This window comes from Theropithecus gelada, chromosome 4 (genome assembly GCF_003255815.1).
Source record: "Theropithecus gelada isolate Dixy chromosome 4, Tgel_1.0, whole genome shotgun sequence".
Classification (NCBI taxonomy): Eukaryota; Metazoa; Chordata; class Mammalia; order Primates; family Cercopithecidae; genus Theropithecus; species Theropithecus gelada.
Genome location: NC_037671.1, coordinates 107,638,185 through 107,656,923, shown reverse-complemented (window position 1 = coordinate 107,656,923; position 18,739 = coordinate 107,638,185). Strand labels below are relative to the sequence as shown.

At 43.2% G+C, this 18,739-nt stretch overlaps 1 protein-coding gene across 1 annotated transcript in view; it reads left to right on the top strand.

The window, feature by feature from the left end:
• The window catches only part of TULP4 (tubby like protein 4), a 230,416-nt gene that overhangs the window by 141,034 nt on the left and 70,643 nt on the right, over positions 1 to 18,739 (top strand). Inside the window, exon 4 of the mRNA XM_025382297.1 lies at positions 6,559 to 6,720. Within this exon, the coding sequence (XP_025238082.1) occupies positions 6,559 to 6,720 (162 nt within the window). The remainder of the gene's footprint in view (positions 1 to 6,558; positions 6,721 to 18,739) is intronic.

Sequence of the window (18,739 nt, the reverse complement as noted above, 5' to 3'; positions counted from 1 at the left end):
AAAAAAAAAAAAAAAAAAAAAAAAAAAAAAAAAAAAATATTTGCCTGCATTCGTGTAGTCATCCCTTGATATCCATAGGGGATTGATTCCAGGACTTCCCACAGATACCAAAATTCACAGATGCTCATGTATATGGTATAATATTTGTATATAATCCTTGTACATCATCTTGTATACTTTATTTATTTATTTGTTTTGAGATGGCATCTCACTCTGTATTGGAGAGCAATGGCTTGATACTGGCTCTGCCTCCCAGATTCAAGCAATTCTCCCGACTCAGCCTCCTGAGTAGCTGGGACTACAGATGCACATTACTATGCCCGGCTAATTTTTGCATTTTGAGTAGTGACAGGGTTTCATCACGTTGGTCAGGCTGGTCTCGAACTCCTGACCTCAAGTGATCCTCCTGCCTTGGTCTCCCAAAGTGCTGGGATTACAGGTGTGAGCCACTGCGCCCAGCCCATCTTGTATACTTTAAATCATCTCTAGGTTACTTGTAATACCTAATACAATGTAAATGCTAAATAAATAGTTGTTATATTATTTAGGGATAATGACAAGGGGGGAAAAGCGTACATGTTCGATACAAATGTAATTTTTTCCAATTATTTTTTATTCAAAGTTGGTTGAATTCATGGATACAGAATCCATGGATACAGATGGCAAACTGTATATGGAAGGGGATTTGAACAGATATGCCCCAAAAGATGTGTAGATGATCAATCAACACATGAAATGATGCCCAATGTATTAGTCATTATGGAAATGCAAGTTAGAAAGACAATGTCATACACCTACTAGAGTAGTTAAAATTAAAATGACTGACAACAGGCCTGCCGTGGTGGCTGACGCCTGTAATCTGAGCACTTTGGGAAGCTGAGGCGGGCGCATCACCTGAGGTCGGGAGTTCAAGATCAGCCTGACCAACATGGAGAAACCTCATCTCTACTAAAAATACAAAATTAGCCAGGTTTGGTAGCAGGCGCCTGTAATCCCAGCTACTTGAGAGACTGAGGCAGGAGAATTGCTTGAACCGGGGAAGAGGAGGTTGCGGTGAGCCAAGATTGTGCCATTGCACTCTAGCCTGGACAAGAAGAACAAAAACTGTCTCAAAAAAAAAAAAAAAAAAAAAAACAGCAGATGCAAGTGTAAAATGACATAACCACTTTGGTTTTTTGAGACAGTGTCTCACTTTGTCGCCCAGGCTGAAGTGCAGTGGCGCGATCTTGGCTCTCTGCAACCTCCACCTCCCAGGTTCAAGCGATTCTCCTATCTTAGCCTTCTGAGTAGCTAGGATTACAGGCACTGACATAACCACTTTGGAAAACGGTTTCATAATTTCTTATACAGTTAAACATACATTTACCATATGGCCCAACAGTTCCACTCCTAGGTATTTACTCAATGAAATGAAATCATGTGTCATAAAAAGTCTTGCACATGAATGTTCATAGTAATTTTATAATAACTAAATGCTGGAAACAACCCAGCTGTCTAGCAATTTGTTTTAACTTTGTAGTTCAGCGGTACATGTGCAGATTTGTTACATAGGTACACTTGTGTCATGGGGGTTTGTTGTACAGGTATTTTGTCACCCAGGTGTTAAGCCTTTAGTTATTTTTCCTGATCCTCTCCCTCTTTTCTACCCTTCATCTTCCACCCTCTGATAGGCCTCAGTATATGTTGTTCCCCTCAATGTGTCCATGTGTTTTTGTCATTGTTAAGTGAGAACATGCTGTATTTGATTTTCTGTTCCTGTGTTAGTTTGCTAAACATAATGGCCTCCAGCTCCATCCATGTTCCTGCAAAGGACATGATCTTGTTCTTTTTTTTTTTTGAGGCGGAGTCTTGCTCTGTCACCAGGCTAGAGCGCAGTGGCGCGATCTTGGCTCGCTATAACCTCCATCTCCGTCCCGGAGTCAAGTGATTCTCTTGCCTCAGCCTCCCGAGTAGCTGGAATTACAGGCATGTGCCACCATGCCCAGCTAATCTTTGTATTTTTAGTAGAGACAGGGTTTCACCATGTTGGCCAGGATGCTCTTGATCTCCTGACCTCGTGATCTGCCTACCTTGGCCTCCCAAAGTGCTGGGATTACAGGCATGAGCCACCGCGCCTAGCCTAATTTCATTCTTTTTTATGGCTGCATAGTATTCCATGGTGTATATGTACCACATTTTCTTTATCCAGTCTACTATTGATGGGCATTTAGGTTGATTCAGTGTCTTTGCTATTATAAATAGTGCTGCAGTGAACATACATGTGCATGTGTCTTTATGACAGAACGATTTATAGTCCTTTGGGTATATACCCCGTAATGGGATTGCTGGATTGAATAGTAGTTCTGTTTTTAGGTCTTTGAGGAATCACTACACTGTTTTCCACAATGGGTGAACTAATTTACAACCTAACCAATAGTGTGTAAGTGTTCCTTTTTCTCTGCATCCTCTCCAGCATCTGTTATTTTTTGACTTTTTATTTTATTATTACTTTTTTTTTTCTTTTTTGAGGTGGAGCCTTGCTCTGTCACCAGGCTAGAGTGCAGTGGCGCAATCTCAGCTCACTACAACCTCCACCTCCCAAGTTCAAGCGGCTCTCCTGCCTCAGCCTCCCAAGTAGCTGGGACTACAGGCACGTGCCACCACATCCAGCTAATTTTTGTATTTTTAGTAGAGACGGGGCTTCACCATGTTGGCCAGGATGGTCTCGATCCCTTAACCTTATGATCTGCTTGCCTTGGCCTCCCAAAATGCTAGGATTTACAGGCGTGAACCACCTTGCCCAGCCCTATTTTTTGACTTTTTAATCATAGCCATTCCAACTGATGTGAGATGATATCTCATTGTGGTTTTGATTGCATTTCTTTAATCAGTGATGTTGAGCCTTAAATAAATATGCTTGTTGGCTGCATGTATGTCTTCTTTTGGAAACTGTCAGTTCATTTTTTTTGCTCACTTTTTAATGGAGTTGTTTTCTTGTAAATTTGTTTATCCTTATAGATGCTTTATATTAAACCTTTGTCAGATGCATACTTTGTGAAATTTTTCTCCTATTCTGTAGGTTATCTTTTTACTTTATTGATAGTTTCTTTTGCTGTTCTGAAGCTCTTTAGTTCAACTAGATCTTACTTGTCAATTTTTGCTTTTGTTGCGATTGCTTTTGGTATCTTCATCACGAAGTCTTTGCCCGTTCCTATGTCCAGAATGATATTGCCTAGATTGTCTTCCAGGGTTTTTATAGTTAAGTCTTTAATCTTGAGTTGATTTTTATATATTGTATAAGAAAGGGATCCAGTTTCAATATTCTGCATATGGCTACCCAGTTATCCCAGCACCATTTATTGAATAGGAAGTCCTTTCCCCATTGTTTGTTTTTGTCACCTTTGTCAAAGATCAGATGGTTGTAAATGTGCAGCCTTATTTCTGGGTTCTCTGTTCTGTTCCATTGGTCTATGTGTCTGTTTTTGTACCAGTACCGTTCTGTTTTGGTTACTGTAGCCCTGTAGTATAGTTTGAAGTCAGGTAGCATGATGCCTCCAGCTTTATTCTTTTTGCTTAGGACTGCCTTGACTCTTTGGTCTCTTTTTTGGTTCCGTATGAATTTTAAAATGTTCTGTGAGGAATGTCTTTGGTAGTTTGATAGAAATAGCATTAAATCTGTAAACTGTTTTGGGTAGTATGGCCCTTTTAGTGATATTGATTCTTCCTATCCATGAGCATGGAGTGTGTTTCCATTTGTTTGTGTCATCTCTGATTTCTTTGAGTAGTGTTTTGTAGTTCTCCTTGTAGAGATTCTTCACCTCGCTGGTTAGCTGTATTCCTACGCATTTTATTCTTTTTGTGGCAATTGCGAATACGAGTTTGTTCCTGGTTTGGCTGTTGGTGGTGTGTAGGAATGCTAGTGATTTTTGTGTGTTGATTTTGTATCCTGAGACTTTGCTGAGTAGCAATTTGGATAGACAAATTGTGGTATATTCGTACAGTGGAATAATATGTATAAAAAGGAATGAACTACTGACACACATAATTCAGATGACTCTCAACATCTTTATGCTGAGTAAAAGTATTTAGACACAGAAGGTCCCATTCGTGTAAAATTCTAGAATGAACAACAGTTACAGAAATCAGATCACTGCCTAGGACTAGGGTTGGGGATTGACTCCTGGGGCGAGGGGGGACTTTACTGCATGTAAATTATACCTTAATAAAGTTATTTTTAAAAGGAAAATATTAACAACGACTTGCCAACAGTTTTGAAAACTTACGTGAAATGGACAAATTCCTTTTCAAAATTATCAGAACTTTTTTTTTTTTTTTTTTTTTTTTAAAGATGGAGTCTCTCTCTGTTGCCAGGCTGGAGTGCAGTGGCATGATCTCGGCTCACTGCAGCCTCCACCTCCTGGGTTCCAGCAATTCTCCTGCCTCAGCCTCCCAAGTAGCTGGGACTACAGGTGCACACCACCATGCCCAGCTAATTTTTGTATTTTTGGTAGAGACGGGGTTTCACCATGTTGGCCAGATGGTCTCGATCTCTTGACCTCATGATCCAGCTGCCTCGACCTGTCAAAGTGCTGGAATTACAGGCATGAACCACCGCGCCCAGCCCTAAAATTGTCAGAACTGACTCAAGAAGTAAAAAGGTTGGAAGTTTAGACTGGGCGCAGTGCCTCACGCCTGTAATTCCAGCACTTTGGGAGGCAGAGGCAGACAGATCACTTGAGGTCAGGAGTTGGAGACCAGCCTGGCCAACATGGCAAAACCCCATCTCTACTAAAAATACAAAAATTAGCTGGGTGTGGTGGTGCGTGCCTGTAATCCCAGCTACTCAGAAGGCTGAGGCAAGAGAATCGCTTGGACCCAGGAGGTGGAGGTTGCACTGAGCCAAGATTGTGTCACTGCATTTCAGACTGGCAACAGAACAAAACACTGTCTCAAAAGAAAACATGAAAGTTTAGTACTAGGACTATTAAATTGAAGAAGTGGTTAATAATCTCCCCATTACAAAAATACATAGCCAGATGATTTGGCAGGCTTGTCTACTAAACTTTGAAGCAACAAATCATCTCAGTTTATACAAATTCTTCCAGGCATTGGAAAAAGAGAGACTACTTCAGCTCATCCTGAGAGAGGTAACATAACCCTGCTACATCCAGAGACGCACATTACCAAAACAAAATCACAGGTCTACTAATGAATGCAGATGCAGAAAATCTAAAGACACTAGCAAATCAGTTTCAGCTGTGCATAAAAAGATACTACTTTACCTCTAAATTGGACTCTGGTAGGTATGCAAGCATAGGATGATGTGTAAAAATCCATACAAACAAATTACCACAGTAGATTAATAGAGGGAAAAATGTGGTCATTTGAATAGATGTAATAAATGCATTTGATAAACTTAACACCCAAGTATAAATAATGTTTTTCAGTTAGATTTTTTTTTTTCTTCATTCTGATTGAGGGGGTATTGTTAGCAAGACCAAGGGGGAATATAATCAGAAACTTAGAGCTTTACTATTTTGGTACGGGGTCAACAGACACTGATGGAGAATCTATTACTAACCATAAGTGAGAGGCAGTGTAACAGTGGTTGAAAGGAAGGACCCTGTAGCCAGCTTTTCCTGGGATTTTTCCTGTTTCTGTCTCTTGCCTCCTCTGTTGACTGAGTCTTCTCCGTAGATGAGAACAATAATACCTTCCATAGGCTGTTGACTTAAGGCTTAATGAATTAATGTACATGAAACACATAGAACACTGTTGATGCACAGTATGCACTGAAGTCAGTTTCATTCATTTTTCTTAAAAATATTTCTTTAGAGACAATACCTTACTCTGTCACCCAGGCTGGAGTATAGAGGCACAATGATAGCTCACTAAGGCCTCAACCTCCTAGGCTCAAGCAATCCTCCCACCTCAGCCTCCTGAGTAGCTAAGACCACAGGTGTGTGCCACCACTGCCGACTAATTATTTTGAGACAGAGTCTCGCTCTGTTGACCAGGCTGGAGTGCAATGTTGCGATCTTGGCTCACTGCAGCCTCTGCCTCCCAGGTTCAAGTGATTCTCTCACCTCTGCCTCCTGAGTAGCTGGGCCTACAGGCACGCACCATCACGCTTGCCTCATTTTTGTATTTTTAGTAGAGACGGGGTTTTACCATGTTGGCCAGGCTGGCTGGTCTCGAACTCCTGACCTCAAGTGATCTGCCTGCCTCGGCCTCCCAAAGTGCTGGGATTACAGGCATGAACACCGCATCTGGCCCTGACTAATTCTTAAAATTTTTTGTAGAGGTAGGATCTCGCTATGTTGTCTAGGCTGGGCTCGAACTCTTGGCTTCAAATTATCCTCTCACTTTGGCTTCCCAGCATTCTGGGTTTACAGGCATGAGGCACTGTGGCTGGCTTCAATAATTTTTTTTATAGCTTTCAAATAACATATGTTATGTTTTAAGGCCATCTCCATCTTAGCCAAAAGGCTAAGTTAATGACTATGTGTAGACTTTGATAAAAGTGTTTTCCTTTTCAGATTACAAATTGACCCTTTTCTGTGTGTGTGTGTCCCCAAGGTGAGTGATTTCACGTGGAGCCATGATGGAACTCAAGCACTTATTTCCTATCGAGATGGGTTTGTCCTGGTTGGTTCTGTCAGTGGACAAAGACACTGGTCATCCGAAATCAACTTGGAAAGTCAAATTACGTGTGGCATATGGACTCCTGATGATCAACAGGTAACACCTCTGAAATGTGGGTATGTGATGTTAAAACCATGGGCACTCGGAGGGAAGAAAGGGGCAGGAGAAGCGGAGCTGGTGCAAAAGCCTCTTTAAGAATCACAATGGAAAAGAACAATAAAACTGTCCAAGTAGGGCCGGGCGCAGTGGCTCACGCCTGTAATCCCAGCACTTTGGGAGGCCGTGGCCGGCGGATCAGGAGGTCAGGAGATTGAGACCATCCTGGCTAATATGGTGAAACCTCGTCTCTACTAAAAATACAAAAAAATTAGCCGGGCATGGTGGCGGGCGCCTGTAGTCCCAGCTACTCGGGAGGCTGGGGCAGGAGAATGGCGTGAACCCGGGAGACAGATGTTGCAGTGAGCCGAGATCGTGCCACTGCACTCCAGCCTGGGCGACTGAGAGAGACTCTGTCTCAAAAAAAAAAAAAAAAAAGAATTAGCCAGAGATTGGGTGGATCACAAGATCAAGAGATGGAGACCATCCTGCCAACATGGTGAAACCCCATCTCTATTAAAGATACAAAAATTAGCTGGGTGTGGTGGTACGTGCCTGTAATCCCAGCTACTCGGGAGGCTGAGGCAAGATAATCACTTGAACCAGGGAGTTGGAGGTTGCAATGAACCAAGATCGCACCACTGCACTCCAGCCTGGCGACAGAGTGAGNGACTCTGTCTAAAAAAAAAAAAAAAAAAAAAACTATTCAAGTAAAAATTAAAACAAAAATTTTAAGTGAACCATAAATTGGAGAAACATTTCCCACCAATATGGTAACATTAATTTAACGTTTTAATTATATAAAATGTGCATACACTTTTATTAATAAAATCTGCATAAATATACAGTTGATATTAGATATCAACTAAGTTGCTACGAAGCTAAAACAATCAGGATAGGAAATGGGATGTGTGGTATATTCCTACATCGTCAGACAACAAAGAAGCCCATGCACATGCTAAAAAGAGCTGGAGGGAAGTGAATCAAAAGATTATAAGCAGTTATTTTATGCTAATGAGCCTCTGGTTCATTTTTTAAAAATCGAATTTCAAAATTTAATATGCCTGTTTGACTTTCATGAGAAAATAACATGTAAAAACAATACAATTCTATATTGATAATTCATTTTGGAGGCCGAGCATGTTGGCTCACGCCTGTAATCCCACCACTTTGGGAGGCCAAGGCGAGTGGATCACCTAAGGTCAGGAGTTCGAGACCAGGCTAACCAATATGGTGAACCCCTTCTCTACTAAAAAAAATTACAAAAATTAGCCAGGCATGGTGGCGGGCACCTGTAGTCCCAACTACTGAGAAGCTGAGACAGGAGAATTGCTTGAACCAGGAGGTAGAGGTTGAAGTGAGCTGCGATTGTGCCACTGCACTCCAGCCTGGACAACAGAACGAGACTCCATCTCAAAAATGAAATAAATGAAATGTAATGAAATGAAATGAAATTCGTTTTTAAAATATAAGGATTGACTAGTTAAAACCTTTGTAAATATAAAATTTGTGTTTTCCATGTACAGCAGAGAACTTATAATGCCAGGATGTTTTGTAGCAGAGATTTAAGTTTATTATTGGTTAAAAGAAACCAAGCAGTGTAATATGGAACCATAACTTTCATATTTGAGCCACTTTTTTAAACTGAATTGCTTTCCTCTAGTCACTATATATTTAATGTTTCCATTTTTCAAGTAAAAAGGCAAATATTTTTTCTCATCTCAAAATTGGTATTATGAGATTTATGAAAAGGTATTTTCAACTCCATGTTTCTTCCTTTGCTTTCCCCCAAAGACTTCCAATTATCCCTAGTATTTGTGTGTATTTATATGAAATGCTTAGATTCATTTATTACAAAGCTGCATTTTTATAGCTTTTTACTACCCCCAGAGTCTCCGAAGTGTGTTGCATTAAGTGACCTTGCCCAAGTGACCTTGCCTAAGGCACCTGATCTCTCCCATGTCGGTTTCTCCTGTGTGACAAGGACTATGTATTATTTCCTGCCTAATCCGCAGGGCTTTTGTAATGATCAAATGAAGGAACAGATGTGAAAGCCTTTAAAAATCCAGGAGTGGAAGTCTTGGCTTCACATTCTCTCCTCGCCTAGAGTGGTGGAACCCATGAGCCATCTGTGAGGTTCATCTCAGGGTCCTCTGATGAGTTGTGCCAGCCAGTGTCCCCAGCAGACTACACACATGTAGGACAGGCAGGGGGTCCACTGGGAATACAGCATTGAGAGAGACGTAGCTCTTGCCTTTGAGGTACAATTGGACCTGTCGAGGAGACAGACCTCTCCTTACACAGAATACTGCTGCTGTGGCTTGGCAACGTGTGGAGGAGGACTTCCCAGGAAGGGCTGGCTATGACTCCCAAGTTGAATCTGGGGTACGTTGTTCCAGGCAGCCTGAGCAGAGTTCCAGAATATTGACACCATGGTGTGCATGTACCACAGGGAATGGTTTCCTGCTGCTCTGGAATGTGAAGGGGGACTCCTGGGGCTGGAGGAGTCGGTAGGACAGTGGCCATGGGAAGCATGGAGACCATGCTGACGTGTCTGGCCTTGACTGCGTAGACCTTGGTGTGAGGAAAGAGCTGATGTGGCAAGCAGCTGGGCCCTTGGCCCCAGCCTCTGTCCTGATGACTGCTTTTACTAACAGGTGGGATTTTCTTCTAGGAAAGTGCCCCCACTGCCTTTAAATAAAAGGGTTGCAGCAGGGTGCTTGTTGTCTCGGCTAGTCAGGAGGCTGAGGTGGGAGGCTCACTTGAGCCCAGGAGTTCTCGAGACCAGCCTAGACAACATAGCGGGACCCCATCTCTTAAAAAAAAAAATAACAATAATAATAATTAAAAAAAGGGTTTGTAGGTCATTGAAGCAATAAGGACCCTGGGAAGAATTTACCACAGAGAAGATGTGTATCAGGCACTCTGTCAGTCCTGTTTGAATTGGGACGTAGAGCAGGAATACTCCTCTTCCCGTCTCTGCCACTCATTCATATCTGTTGCTCGGTTTGATTTTATTAATGAAAAAATAGTACAAAGACAGGTTGTGCGCCAGCCTAATGGCTGTAATGTCAGGAGTTCGATGTGGAAAGCAGCACCTCTGCAGCTCAGGGGGCTCTGAACAGTGGACATGAAGGTAGAGCAGCAGGAAGCCGACTGAGTCTCTTCCTGCTTCCCCGAGAACTTTCTGCCTTTAATGTGAGTTAAAACAGCTTCCAGAAGTAAACCTCTTCCTCACATCTTGAGCTATTTTGGATTCTAGTGGAATTTTAGGCTACTTCCTGTCAACTTTAAAAAATATAAGCAGTACATGGCTGGGCGCGGTGGCTCACTCCTCTAATTCCAGCACTTTGGGAGGCCGAGGCAGGTGGATCACCTGAGGTCAGGAGTTCGAGACCAGCCTGACCAATATGGTGAAACCCCCGTCTCTACTAAAAATACAAAAATTAGCTGGGCGTGGTGGTGTGCGCCTGTATTGTGCACTGTGTTGCCAACTTTCTGTTATGAATGTGTTCAAATGTACAGAAAAGTTGAGAAAATAACCCTTCCTGAAACAAATTACCATATTTGCACTTTTTCCTCACCACTCCCCACTTTTTTGTAGTTCTTGTTTTTGAAAGTAAGTTGTAGACATCCTGGCACATCAGCCTTATATATTTCAACATGTGCTTCCTGAGATAAAGCCTTTCACCTGCACAGGCACCCCTAAGAAATTAGCAATGACATTATCTGGTATCTAGGCTATCTTTGTATTTCCTGAATTGTTACAGGAATGTATTTCATAATCTTTTTTGGTTTTTTGGAACCAGGATGCAGTTTAATTCACGTACAGCAGTTGGTTGTTCTGTCTCTTCAGTCTTTTAGTCTAGAACAGTTTCCTTTTTTTTAAATTGACTTTTTCATGAAGTCAGTGTGGCTACCTTATAGGCTGTCGCCACACTCTAGATTTGTCTGATTGTGGTTACTCATAGTATCATTTTCCTTCCAGCCCTTGTATTTCCTATAAACTGGAAGTTGAGTCTAGATTAGAGTAGGAGTAAACAATTTTGGTAAGAATACTTTAAAGGTAACATATTCTTTACTCTGAACCACACTAAAACTCTCATCCCAGTCTGAGGGTTGCTGAGTTTGATGGAACCTTTGTAAAAACAAAAGTTGCCAGGCACAGTGGCTCACGCCTGTAATCCCAACACTTTGGGAGGCCGAGGAGTGTGGATCATGAGGTCAGGAGATCTAGACCATCCTGGCTAACACGGTGAAACCCCGTCACAACTAAAAATACAAAAAAATTAGCCAGGCGTGGTGGCACGCGCCTGTAGTCCCAGCTACTCCGGAGTCTGAGGCGGAGAATTAGTTGAACCTGGGAGGCATTGCAGTGAGCCGAGATGGCGCCACTGCACTCCAGCCTGGGCAACAAGAGGGAAACTTTGTCTCAAAAAGAAGTTATTTTTCACAGTATGTTGTTAATGTCTGTTCAAAGGATGTGTTTTACTTCAGGGTAAAATTTGTCTTCCATTAAATTGCAAGAAGGGAATGTAATCCTATTTGGAATCTATTTAGTGGGTAAGGACTCTGTATTAGTTTGCTTGGGCTGCCATGACACAATATCACAGACTGGGCAGCTTCAACAACAGAAATGTATTTCTCACAGTTCTGGAGGCTGGAGGTCCAAGATCAAGGTGTTGGCAGGTCTGATTTCTCCTGAGTTCTGTCTCCTTGGCTTACAGACACCTGCCTTCTTATTGTGTTCTCACATGGACTTTTCTCTGTGCACCCACGTTTCCAGTGTCTCTTCCTCTTCCTGTAAGGATACCAGTCCTATTGGATTAGGGTCCCACCCATACTACCCCATTTAACTGTAATTACCTCTTTACAGGCTCCATCTCCAAAAACAGTCACATTGGGGGTTCAATACATTTGTTCAACAAAATTCAGCATATGAGTTTTGGAGCATGCAATTCAATTCCTAATAGACTGATAGAAAATATTTTGGAGAACAGAAAAGTTACAGAAGAAATAGTGATATAAACTCAGCTTTAGAAACTTGGGATATATTTATAAATAGAATGGGTTTTATAGGGCTTGGGAGCAAACCAGAATGACACAAAGAGAAAATGTCAAATAAATGTAAGTATGACTGGGAAAAATATCTGGGTCCTAAGTTGATCCAGAGGAATGCTGCAGCAGTGAAGCTTTTGCAGTTCTGGAAACACCCAGCATCACAGCAGAGTGTGCCAGAGAGAATGTTTCATTGCCTCTGTGTTCTCCTTGGGTTTAGGAGAATACCTTGCCCCTTGATATGTGAAAGTTATTTGAGACGTTGACATTTTGAAATATTCTTCCAGCATGTTTTGGATCTTAGCTAACTGCCAATTCACTTGGAAAGCCTTTCAACCAGAGAATGCGGTGAGAACCTGAGCTGTGTTTCCATGAAAAAGGTAGACTTGCCAATGTGCCACCCAGCATTTCCAGGCTGAGTGTGGTCCTCCTAGGGCGGTGATCAGCTGATGTGACTGAGGCCACTGAGGATAGGTCAAAAGAAGAGCCCCAAACTTCAATTTGAGACTCCAGTTTGAATGTGGAAGAATTTTGTGGTAACTTCTGAATGAAAGTTACCACATACATAAAATGGCATGGGAAGAAAACCCTCTCCTTGTTCCTGCCCTTCCTGGGGGATCTCCAGGAAGCAGCCCCCAGGCATTGCTCTGCTGTGGGAGACAAAGGGTTCTGCCAAGAACTCTTCCCAGACTGTGGCTTTGTCCCTGTGTCATCTCTGACATCCCATCTCCACAGAGCTCCTGCAGTGAGGCACATACATAATTTGGATGCGTGAACCATTTTTTAAATCATCTTAAGACAGTTCCAGGGCGTTAAAGCTTATGGAAGTTAGTGACACCCATTTCCCCCCACAGTCAGGGTAGCTCCCGTCCTGGGTCAAGCAAAGATGTGTATCCTTTGTGTGTCTTCCAGGCATTTGCAGCTTCCCTCCCCAGTCACTGGTTCCTATTTCTTACTTCAGGAGCCACAGAGCATGCTTCTCTCTGGGCTCTTGGCCTCAGATGCGATCTCCTTAGCAGCCTGGTGCTTCCGTCCTCTGCTTGGCTACCTTGGTTGGCATCTTCTAGACCCTGTCAACACATCCAGGCACATCCTTTCTAGCAATGCCTCTCCCAGCTGGATCTCACCTCCTCCTCCCATCCCTGTCATCTCCCTCCCTGGCTCTTACATGGCATGCCTTTCCAACTCGGTCCCCCTTCTGAGGTTCCAACCTCAGGCCTCTTCCCTTTTTCCTATCCTTTGGGTGATTTCTTCCACTGCCACAGCTGCATCAGCTCCCGTCTGTCCACTGCCGGCTCCCCACACCTGTCCCGCACTCGTCGCTCTTGTCCTTCACACTGCGATACCATCACTGTCACCACCACCACCATGCCTGCAGAGCAACTCCGGGTAGATGTAGACATTGCTCAAGTCCACTGTGGTGTGAACTTAGTATCCTCTCCACCCCGCCTCTTCTCCCTCTGGCCCCTCAGCTGCACTCCTCTCTTGCTCATCTTGTATGCCCTAAACTGGGAATTGCTCATCGTTTGTGTCCTAAACTGGGAATCATTTATGCCCTAAACTGGGACTCTTTTTTTTTTTTTCATTTTCTTTTTTTGTTTGTTTTTGAGATGGAGTCTTGCTCTGTTGCCCAGTGGCACGATCTCAGCTCACTGCAACCTCTGCCTCCCAGGTTCAAGTGATTATTGTGCCTCACCCTTCCAAGTAGCTGGGACTACACAGGCATGTGCCACCATGCCTGGCTCATTTTTGTATTTTTAGTAAAGACGAGATTTCACCATGTTGGCTAGGCCGGTCTCGAATTCCTGACCTCAAGTGATCCACCCGCCTCAGCCTCCTAAAGTGCTGGGACTACAGGTGTGAGCCACCATGCCTGGCCTGGACTCTCTTTTCTGTACCTACAACCTTCATTTAGTCACCAGGTCCTGTTGATTCCACTTCTTGTGTTTCTATCTGGGACTATTTATTTGTACTTAAAGTTTATAGATGATTGTGCTCAAACCAGCTTAACTGAAAGTATTTAAGTTTTCACATAATTTGACCAGAATGTGTCACTTGAAGGGAGGTTAATGGTTCTCCTGAAATACAGGTACAGATATACTTCACTTTATATAGTGGATGAAAGAATGTAGGTAAAGTGAGTTTTTGAAAACATGATTATATTTTAACTACCCACCTACAGTATTCTCCCTATTTAAAGAATATTCTATAGAAATTGCCCTTGCTTAGAAGGTAGTTGTTTTTGAAATGAGAATTCTTCACCTAGTACATGTTTTTGCTAGCGATATCCAGGTTTTAGCTTTCTGGGAGTAGAGGTAATATTTCTTTATAAATACTAAAACTTTTTAAAAGGAGAGCGTCTTAAATCTGGTATTTTCTTAGACGCTCTTAAACCATGATTTCAAATAAAGTAGAAAGAGTTCAGGCTGATTAGTATTAAATAGTCACCGTGATAAAGCTTTTAGCTTTTCAGGTCTTGGCACATGCAGTACTAGTAGGTGGCATTTTCTTCTCTAGCCTCAGTGCTGATTGTATTTAGTTTTGTGTTTTTTAAACCTAGAAAGAGGGAAGGTTTATCCTTTTTGTTTTGGGATGCAAAAGGTAGGTCCCAAATCCCTTCTCATCTGCTAAGGAGGTTTTGCACCCTGTGTGATCTGTTGTGTGCTAGTGTGATCATGTCCCTGAGGCCACTGTGTCTTCACGGCAGCTAAGCACTGTCAGGTCATTTGGGGAGAGAAGCAGTAACAGTCACTGAATGCCTGTGCACTTCTGGGACATCTGTGAGATGAAAGCTTTTTCATGTACATGTTTTGCAAGAAATATGACCTTTATTTGCTATTTGGAGTGGAGTGGAATCAGGACTTGAGTAGTTAGTGTAATAGGATTATTTAAAATAATATTTTAGTACAGAATTTTTAATTCATTTAGTTCAAATGGCTTAAAAATAAATTTTAGGTCAGGCCTAAAATCATGCTGTAATCTTAGCACTTTGGGAGGCCAGAGCAGGAGAATTGCTTGAGGCCAAGCGTTCAAGACCAACCAGGGTAATGTAGCAAGACCCCATCTCTACAAAAAATTAAAAACTAACCAGGTGTAGTGGCACATTCCAGTAGTCCTAGCTACTCAGGAGGCTGAGGCAGGAGGATTGCTTGAGCCTGGGAGGTCGAGGCTGCAGTGAGCTATGATTGCTCACTGCACTCCAGCCTGGGGAACAGAGCGAGACCCTATCTCAAATAAAATAAAATAAAAATAATATTTAAAAATAATTAGTATGCAGATATCTTTCCAGATATATTAAGGGATGAAAAATGAACTGTTATAGATACTCATATGCAGGTAAATGTTAAAACATTGGTCAATTGAAAAGAATAATTCATTCACTTTTAAAAGATAAAGTCATGACTGAAGTACCAATTTAGAACTCAAGGAGATTCCCTAACTCCCCCAAAGTATCCAAGTAATAAATGATTCTGGCAAGGCACATTGGCATGTGCCTGTAGTTCCAGCTACTCAGGAGGCTAAGGTGGGAGGATCCCTTGAGCCCAGGAGTTCTGAGCTGTGGTTTGCTATGTCATTTAGGTGTCTACAATACAGTTTACTTCCTGGGTGCAGGGGACCACCAGATTGTCTAATGAGGGGTGAGCCGGCTCAAGTCAGAAACTCCCATTAAAGCAGGTTAAAACTCCCGTGCTGATCAGGAATGGGATTGCACCTGTGAATAGCCACTGCACTTCAGCCTGGGCAACATAGTGAAACCCCATCTGTAAAAATCAAAAAATAAGTGATTCTGTAGGGATTTTTAAGTATATAATTTTTTAATTTGACTATGAAAAATTTCAGTAGCATATGAAAAATAAGGAATCCGCATATTTTACATTTGCTTTTTTATCCCTTTCTTTTTCTTCTTCTTTGCTGTATTTAAAGCAAATCCCAGATAGCATATCATTTCACCAGTACATACTTTAGTGTAAATCTCCTCAAAACGTGGCATCCTTCCATAACCACAGTGCCATTATCACACCTCATCTGTTCCTTTCTTGGAGGGAGGTTCTTGTTGGATTGAAGCACATAGTTTAAGTCTGGCTCTGCTCATGGCTCTGGAGGAGCACATCTGCAGCACCACGGAGGCACACGTCCCTGCTGAGGGCTTCCTTTGTGTTGCATAGTCAGAAAGGAAAAGATAGAACTTTAAAACAGTAGTATAACCCTTTGCTTTCTCAGCTAAAAACACCACAGTTTGTTTGTTTGTTTGTTTGTTTGTTTGTTTGTTTGAAACAGACTTTCGCTTTTGTTGCCCAGGCTGGAATACAATGGTGTGATCTCAGCTCACTGCAACCTCTGTCTCCTGGGTTCAAGTGATTCTCCCACCTCAGCCTCCTGAGTAGCTGGGATTACAGGCGCGCACCACCATACCCAGCTCATGTTTGTATTTTGAGTGGAGACAGGGTTTCACCATGTTGGCCAGGCTGGTCTTGAACTCCTGACTTCAGGTGATCTGCCCGCCTCGGCCTCCCAAAATTGCGCCCAGCCCACAGTTTTATAATGAAAAGTAATTTACAGGCTGGGCATAGTGGCTCATGCCTGTAATCCCAGCACTTTGGGAGGCCGAGGCGGGGGAATCACGACGTCAGGAGATTGAGACCATCCTGGCTAACATGGTGAAAACCTGTCTCTACTAAAACTACAAAAAATTAGCCAGGCATGGTGGCGGGCGCTTGTAGTCCCAGCTACTCAGGAGGCTGAGGCAAGAGAATAGCTTGATCCCAGGAAGCGGAAGTTGCAGTGAGCCGAGATCGCGCCACTGCATTCCAGCCTGGGTGACAGAGCAAGATTCTGTCTCAAAAAAAAAAGTAATTTACCGATATTTGATGTATGAGTATCAACTAACACATAGAAGAGGTCTATTCTTTGATAGAAAAAAAATCGAACTTCACAAAAGCAAAACGTCACAATTTATTATTTGCAAGGAGTTTTCTATTTGCCCTAAAAAAACATTTTCCTCTGTTGTCCCTTTAAGGCTGGCTGTAAGCACAATTCAGCCTCAACAACTGCCCCTCCCAGAGCAGCTCTCACTCCCACACAGGGCAGCTCTCACTCCCACACAGGGCAGCTCTCACTCCCACACAGAACACAGAGCAGCTCTCACTCCCACACAGAGCAGCTCTCACTCCCACACAGAACACAGAGCACCTCTCACTCCCACACAGAGCAGCTCTCACTCCCACACAGAACACAGAGCACCTCTCACTCCCACACAGAGCAGCTCTCACTCCCACACAGGGCCCAGAGCAGCTCTCACTCCCACACAGAGCAGCTCTCACTCCCTCACAGAGCAGCTCTCACTCCCTCAGAGGGCAGCTCTCACTCCCACACAGAGCACAGAGCAACTCTCACTCCCACACAGGGCACAGAGCAGCTCTCGCTCCCTCACAGAGCAGCTCTCTCTTCCTCCCTAAGTAGTTCTCACCTCCTCCCAGAGCAACTCTCTCCCTCCACCCACCTGGAGCAGCTCTCACTTCCTCAAAGAGCAGCTCTCACCTCCGTCCAGGAGCCTGCTGGTTTTGAATCCTGATGCACCTGGTCTTTTAAGATCGTGATTGTAGGCACTGCGTAGATTTTATCCCTGCAAAGACTTAAAAAGTCATTTTGAGTAGAGACAGGGTTTCACCATGTTGACCAGGCTGGTCTTGAACTCCTGACTTTAGGTGATCAGCCCGCCTCGGCCTCCCAAAACTGCACCCGGCCCAGTTTTATAATGAAATGTAATTTACAGGCTAGGCACAGTGGCTCATGCCTGTAATCCCAGCACAGAGCAGCTCTCACTCCCTCACAGAGCAGCTCTCTCTTCCTCCCTAAGCAGTTCTCACCTCCTCCCAGAGGAACTCTCTCCCTCCACCCACCCAGAGCAGCTCTCACTTCCTCTAAGAGCAGCTCTCACCTTCCAGGAGCCTGCTGGTTTTGAATCCTGATGCTCAATACAAGAAAAGAACATGGTAATCGGTCACACAAGCTCTTGTAGTGAGTGTTTCTTTTTTAAAAAATAAATCTGTCCTGGTGTGGTGGCTCACCCTTCTAATTCCAGCACTTTGGGAGACCGAGGTGGGAGGATCACTGGAGCCCAGGATTGCAAGACCAGCAACATGGCAAAACCCTGTCTCTACAAAAAATGCAAAAATTTTCGGGGTGTGGGGTCATACATGTAGTCTTAGCTACTGGGGAGGCTGAGGGGGGAGGATTGCTTAAGCCCAGGAGGCTGAGGCTACAGTGAGCCATGGTTGTGTCACTGCACTCCAGCCTGGATGACAGAGTGAGACCCTGTCTCAAAAAAAAAAAAAAAACAAACCCACAAACCGACTAAAGTAAAACCCCACTGGTCAGCTCCTACACTGAAAACCCTTGCCAGTGACTGGTGAGTACGTTGTAAGTAGGTTAAAGGGCTGGTAGAGTGGAACTGCTGCTGGTAGCTCTTGGGGACTCAACTTTGCAATGAGATTTAGTCTAAGCCAACACAAAGAGTGATCCTTTTTCTTCCCTCCCATCAGATCTGCCCATGACTTTTTAGTAGTGTGAATACTACACAAGGGAAACCCATCTTTATTTTAAACCCTGAACTAAACATATATAGGAATGGTTCTTGTCAAAATCAGCAAGGAGCACAGGAATCACAGTTAGGAGGATGAATTGCTCAGGAAAGAAGTTGGGAGACAGCCTCCCACCCTTCAGGGCTATCTTTATCCAACGATTGATACTGGTTTATTTTTAGTTATTTCTTTTTCCATGTATTTGAGAAATTCTGTCGTACTTTGTGGAATAAAATACATTTCTTTAGGAGAAACAGGTGCAGCTACTATGTTTGTAGTTTTTCGTTTTGTCAGTGTTTTGGTTGACTGACACGACAGTTAAGATGTCTAGAAATTAAGTCACCCTTTGTTATCTCTGGACTCAGGTGATGAATCACCAG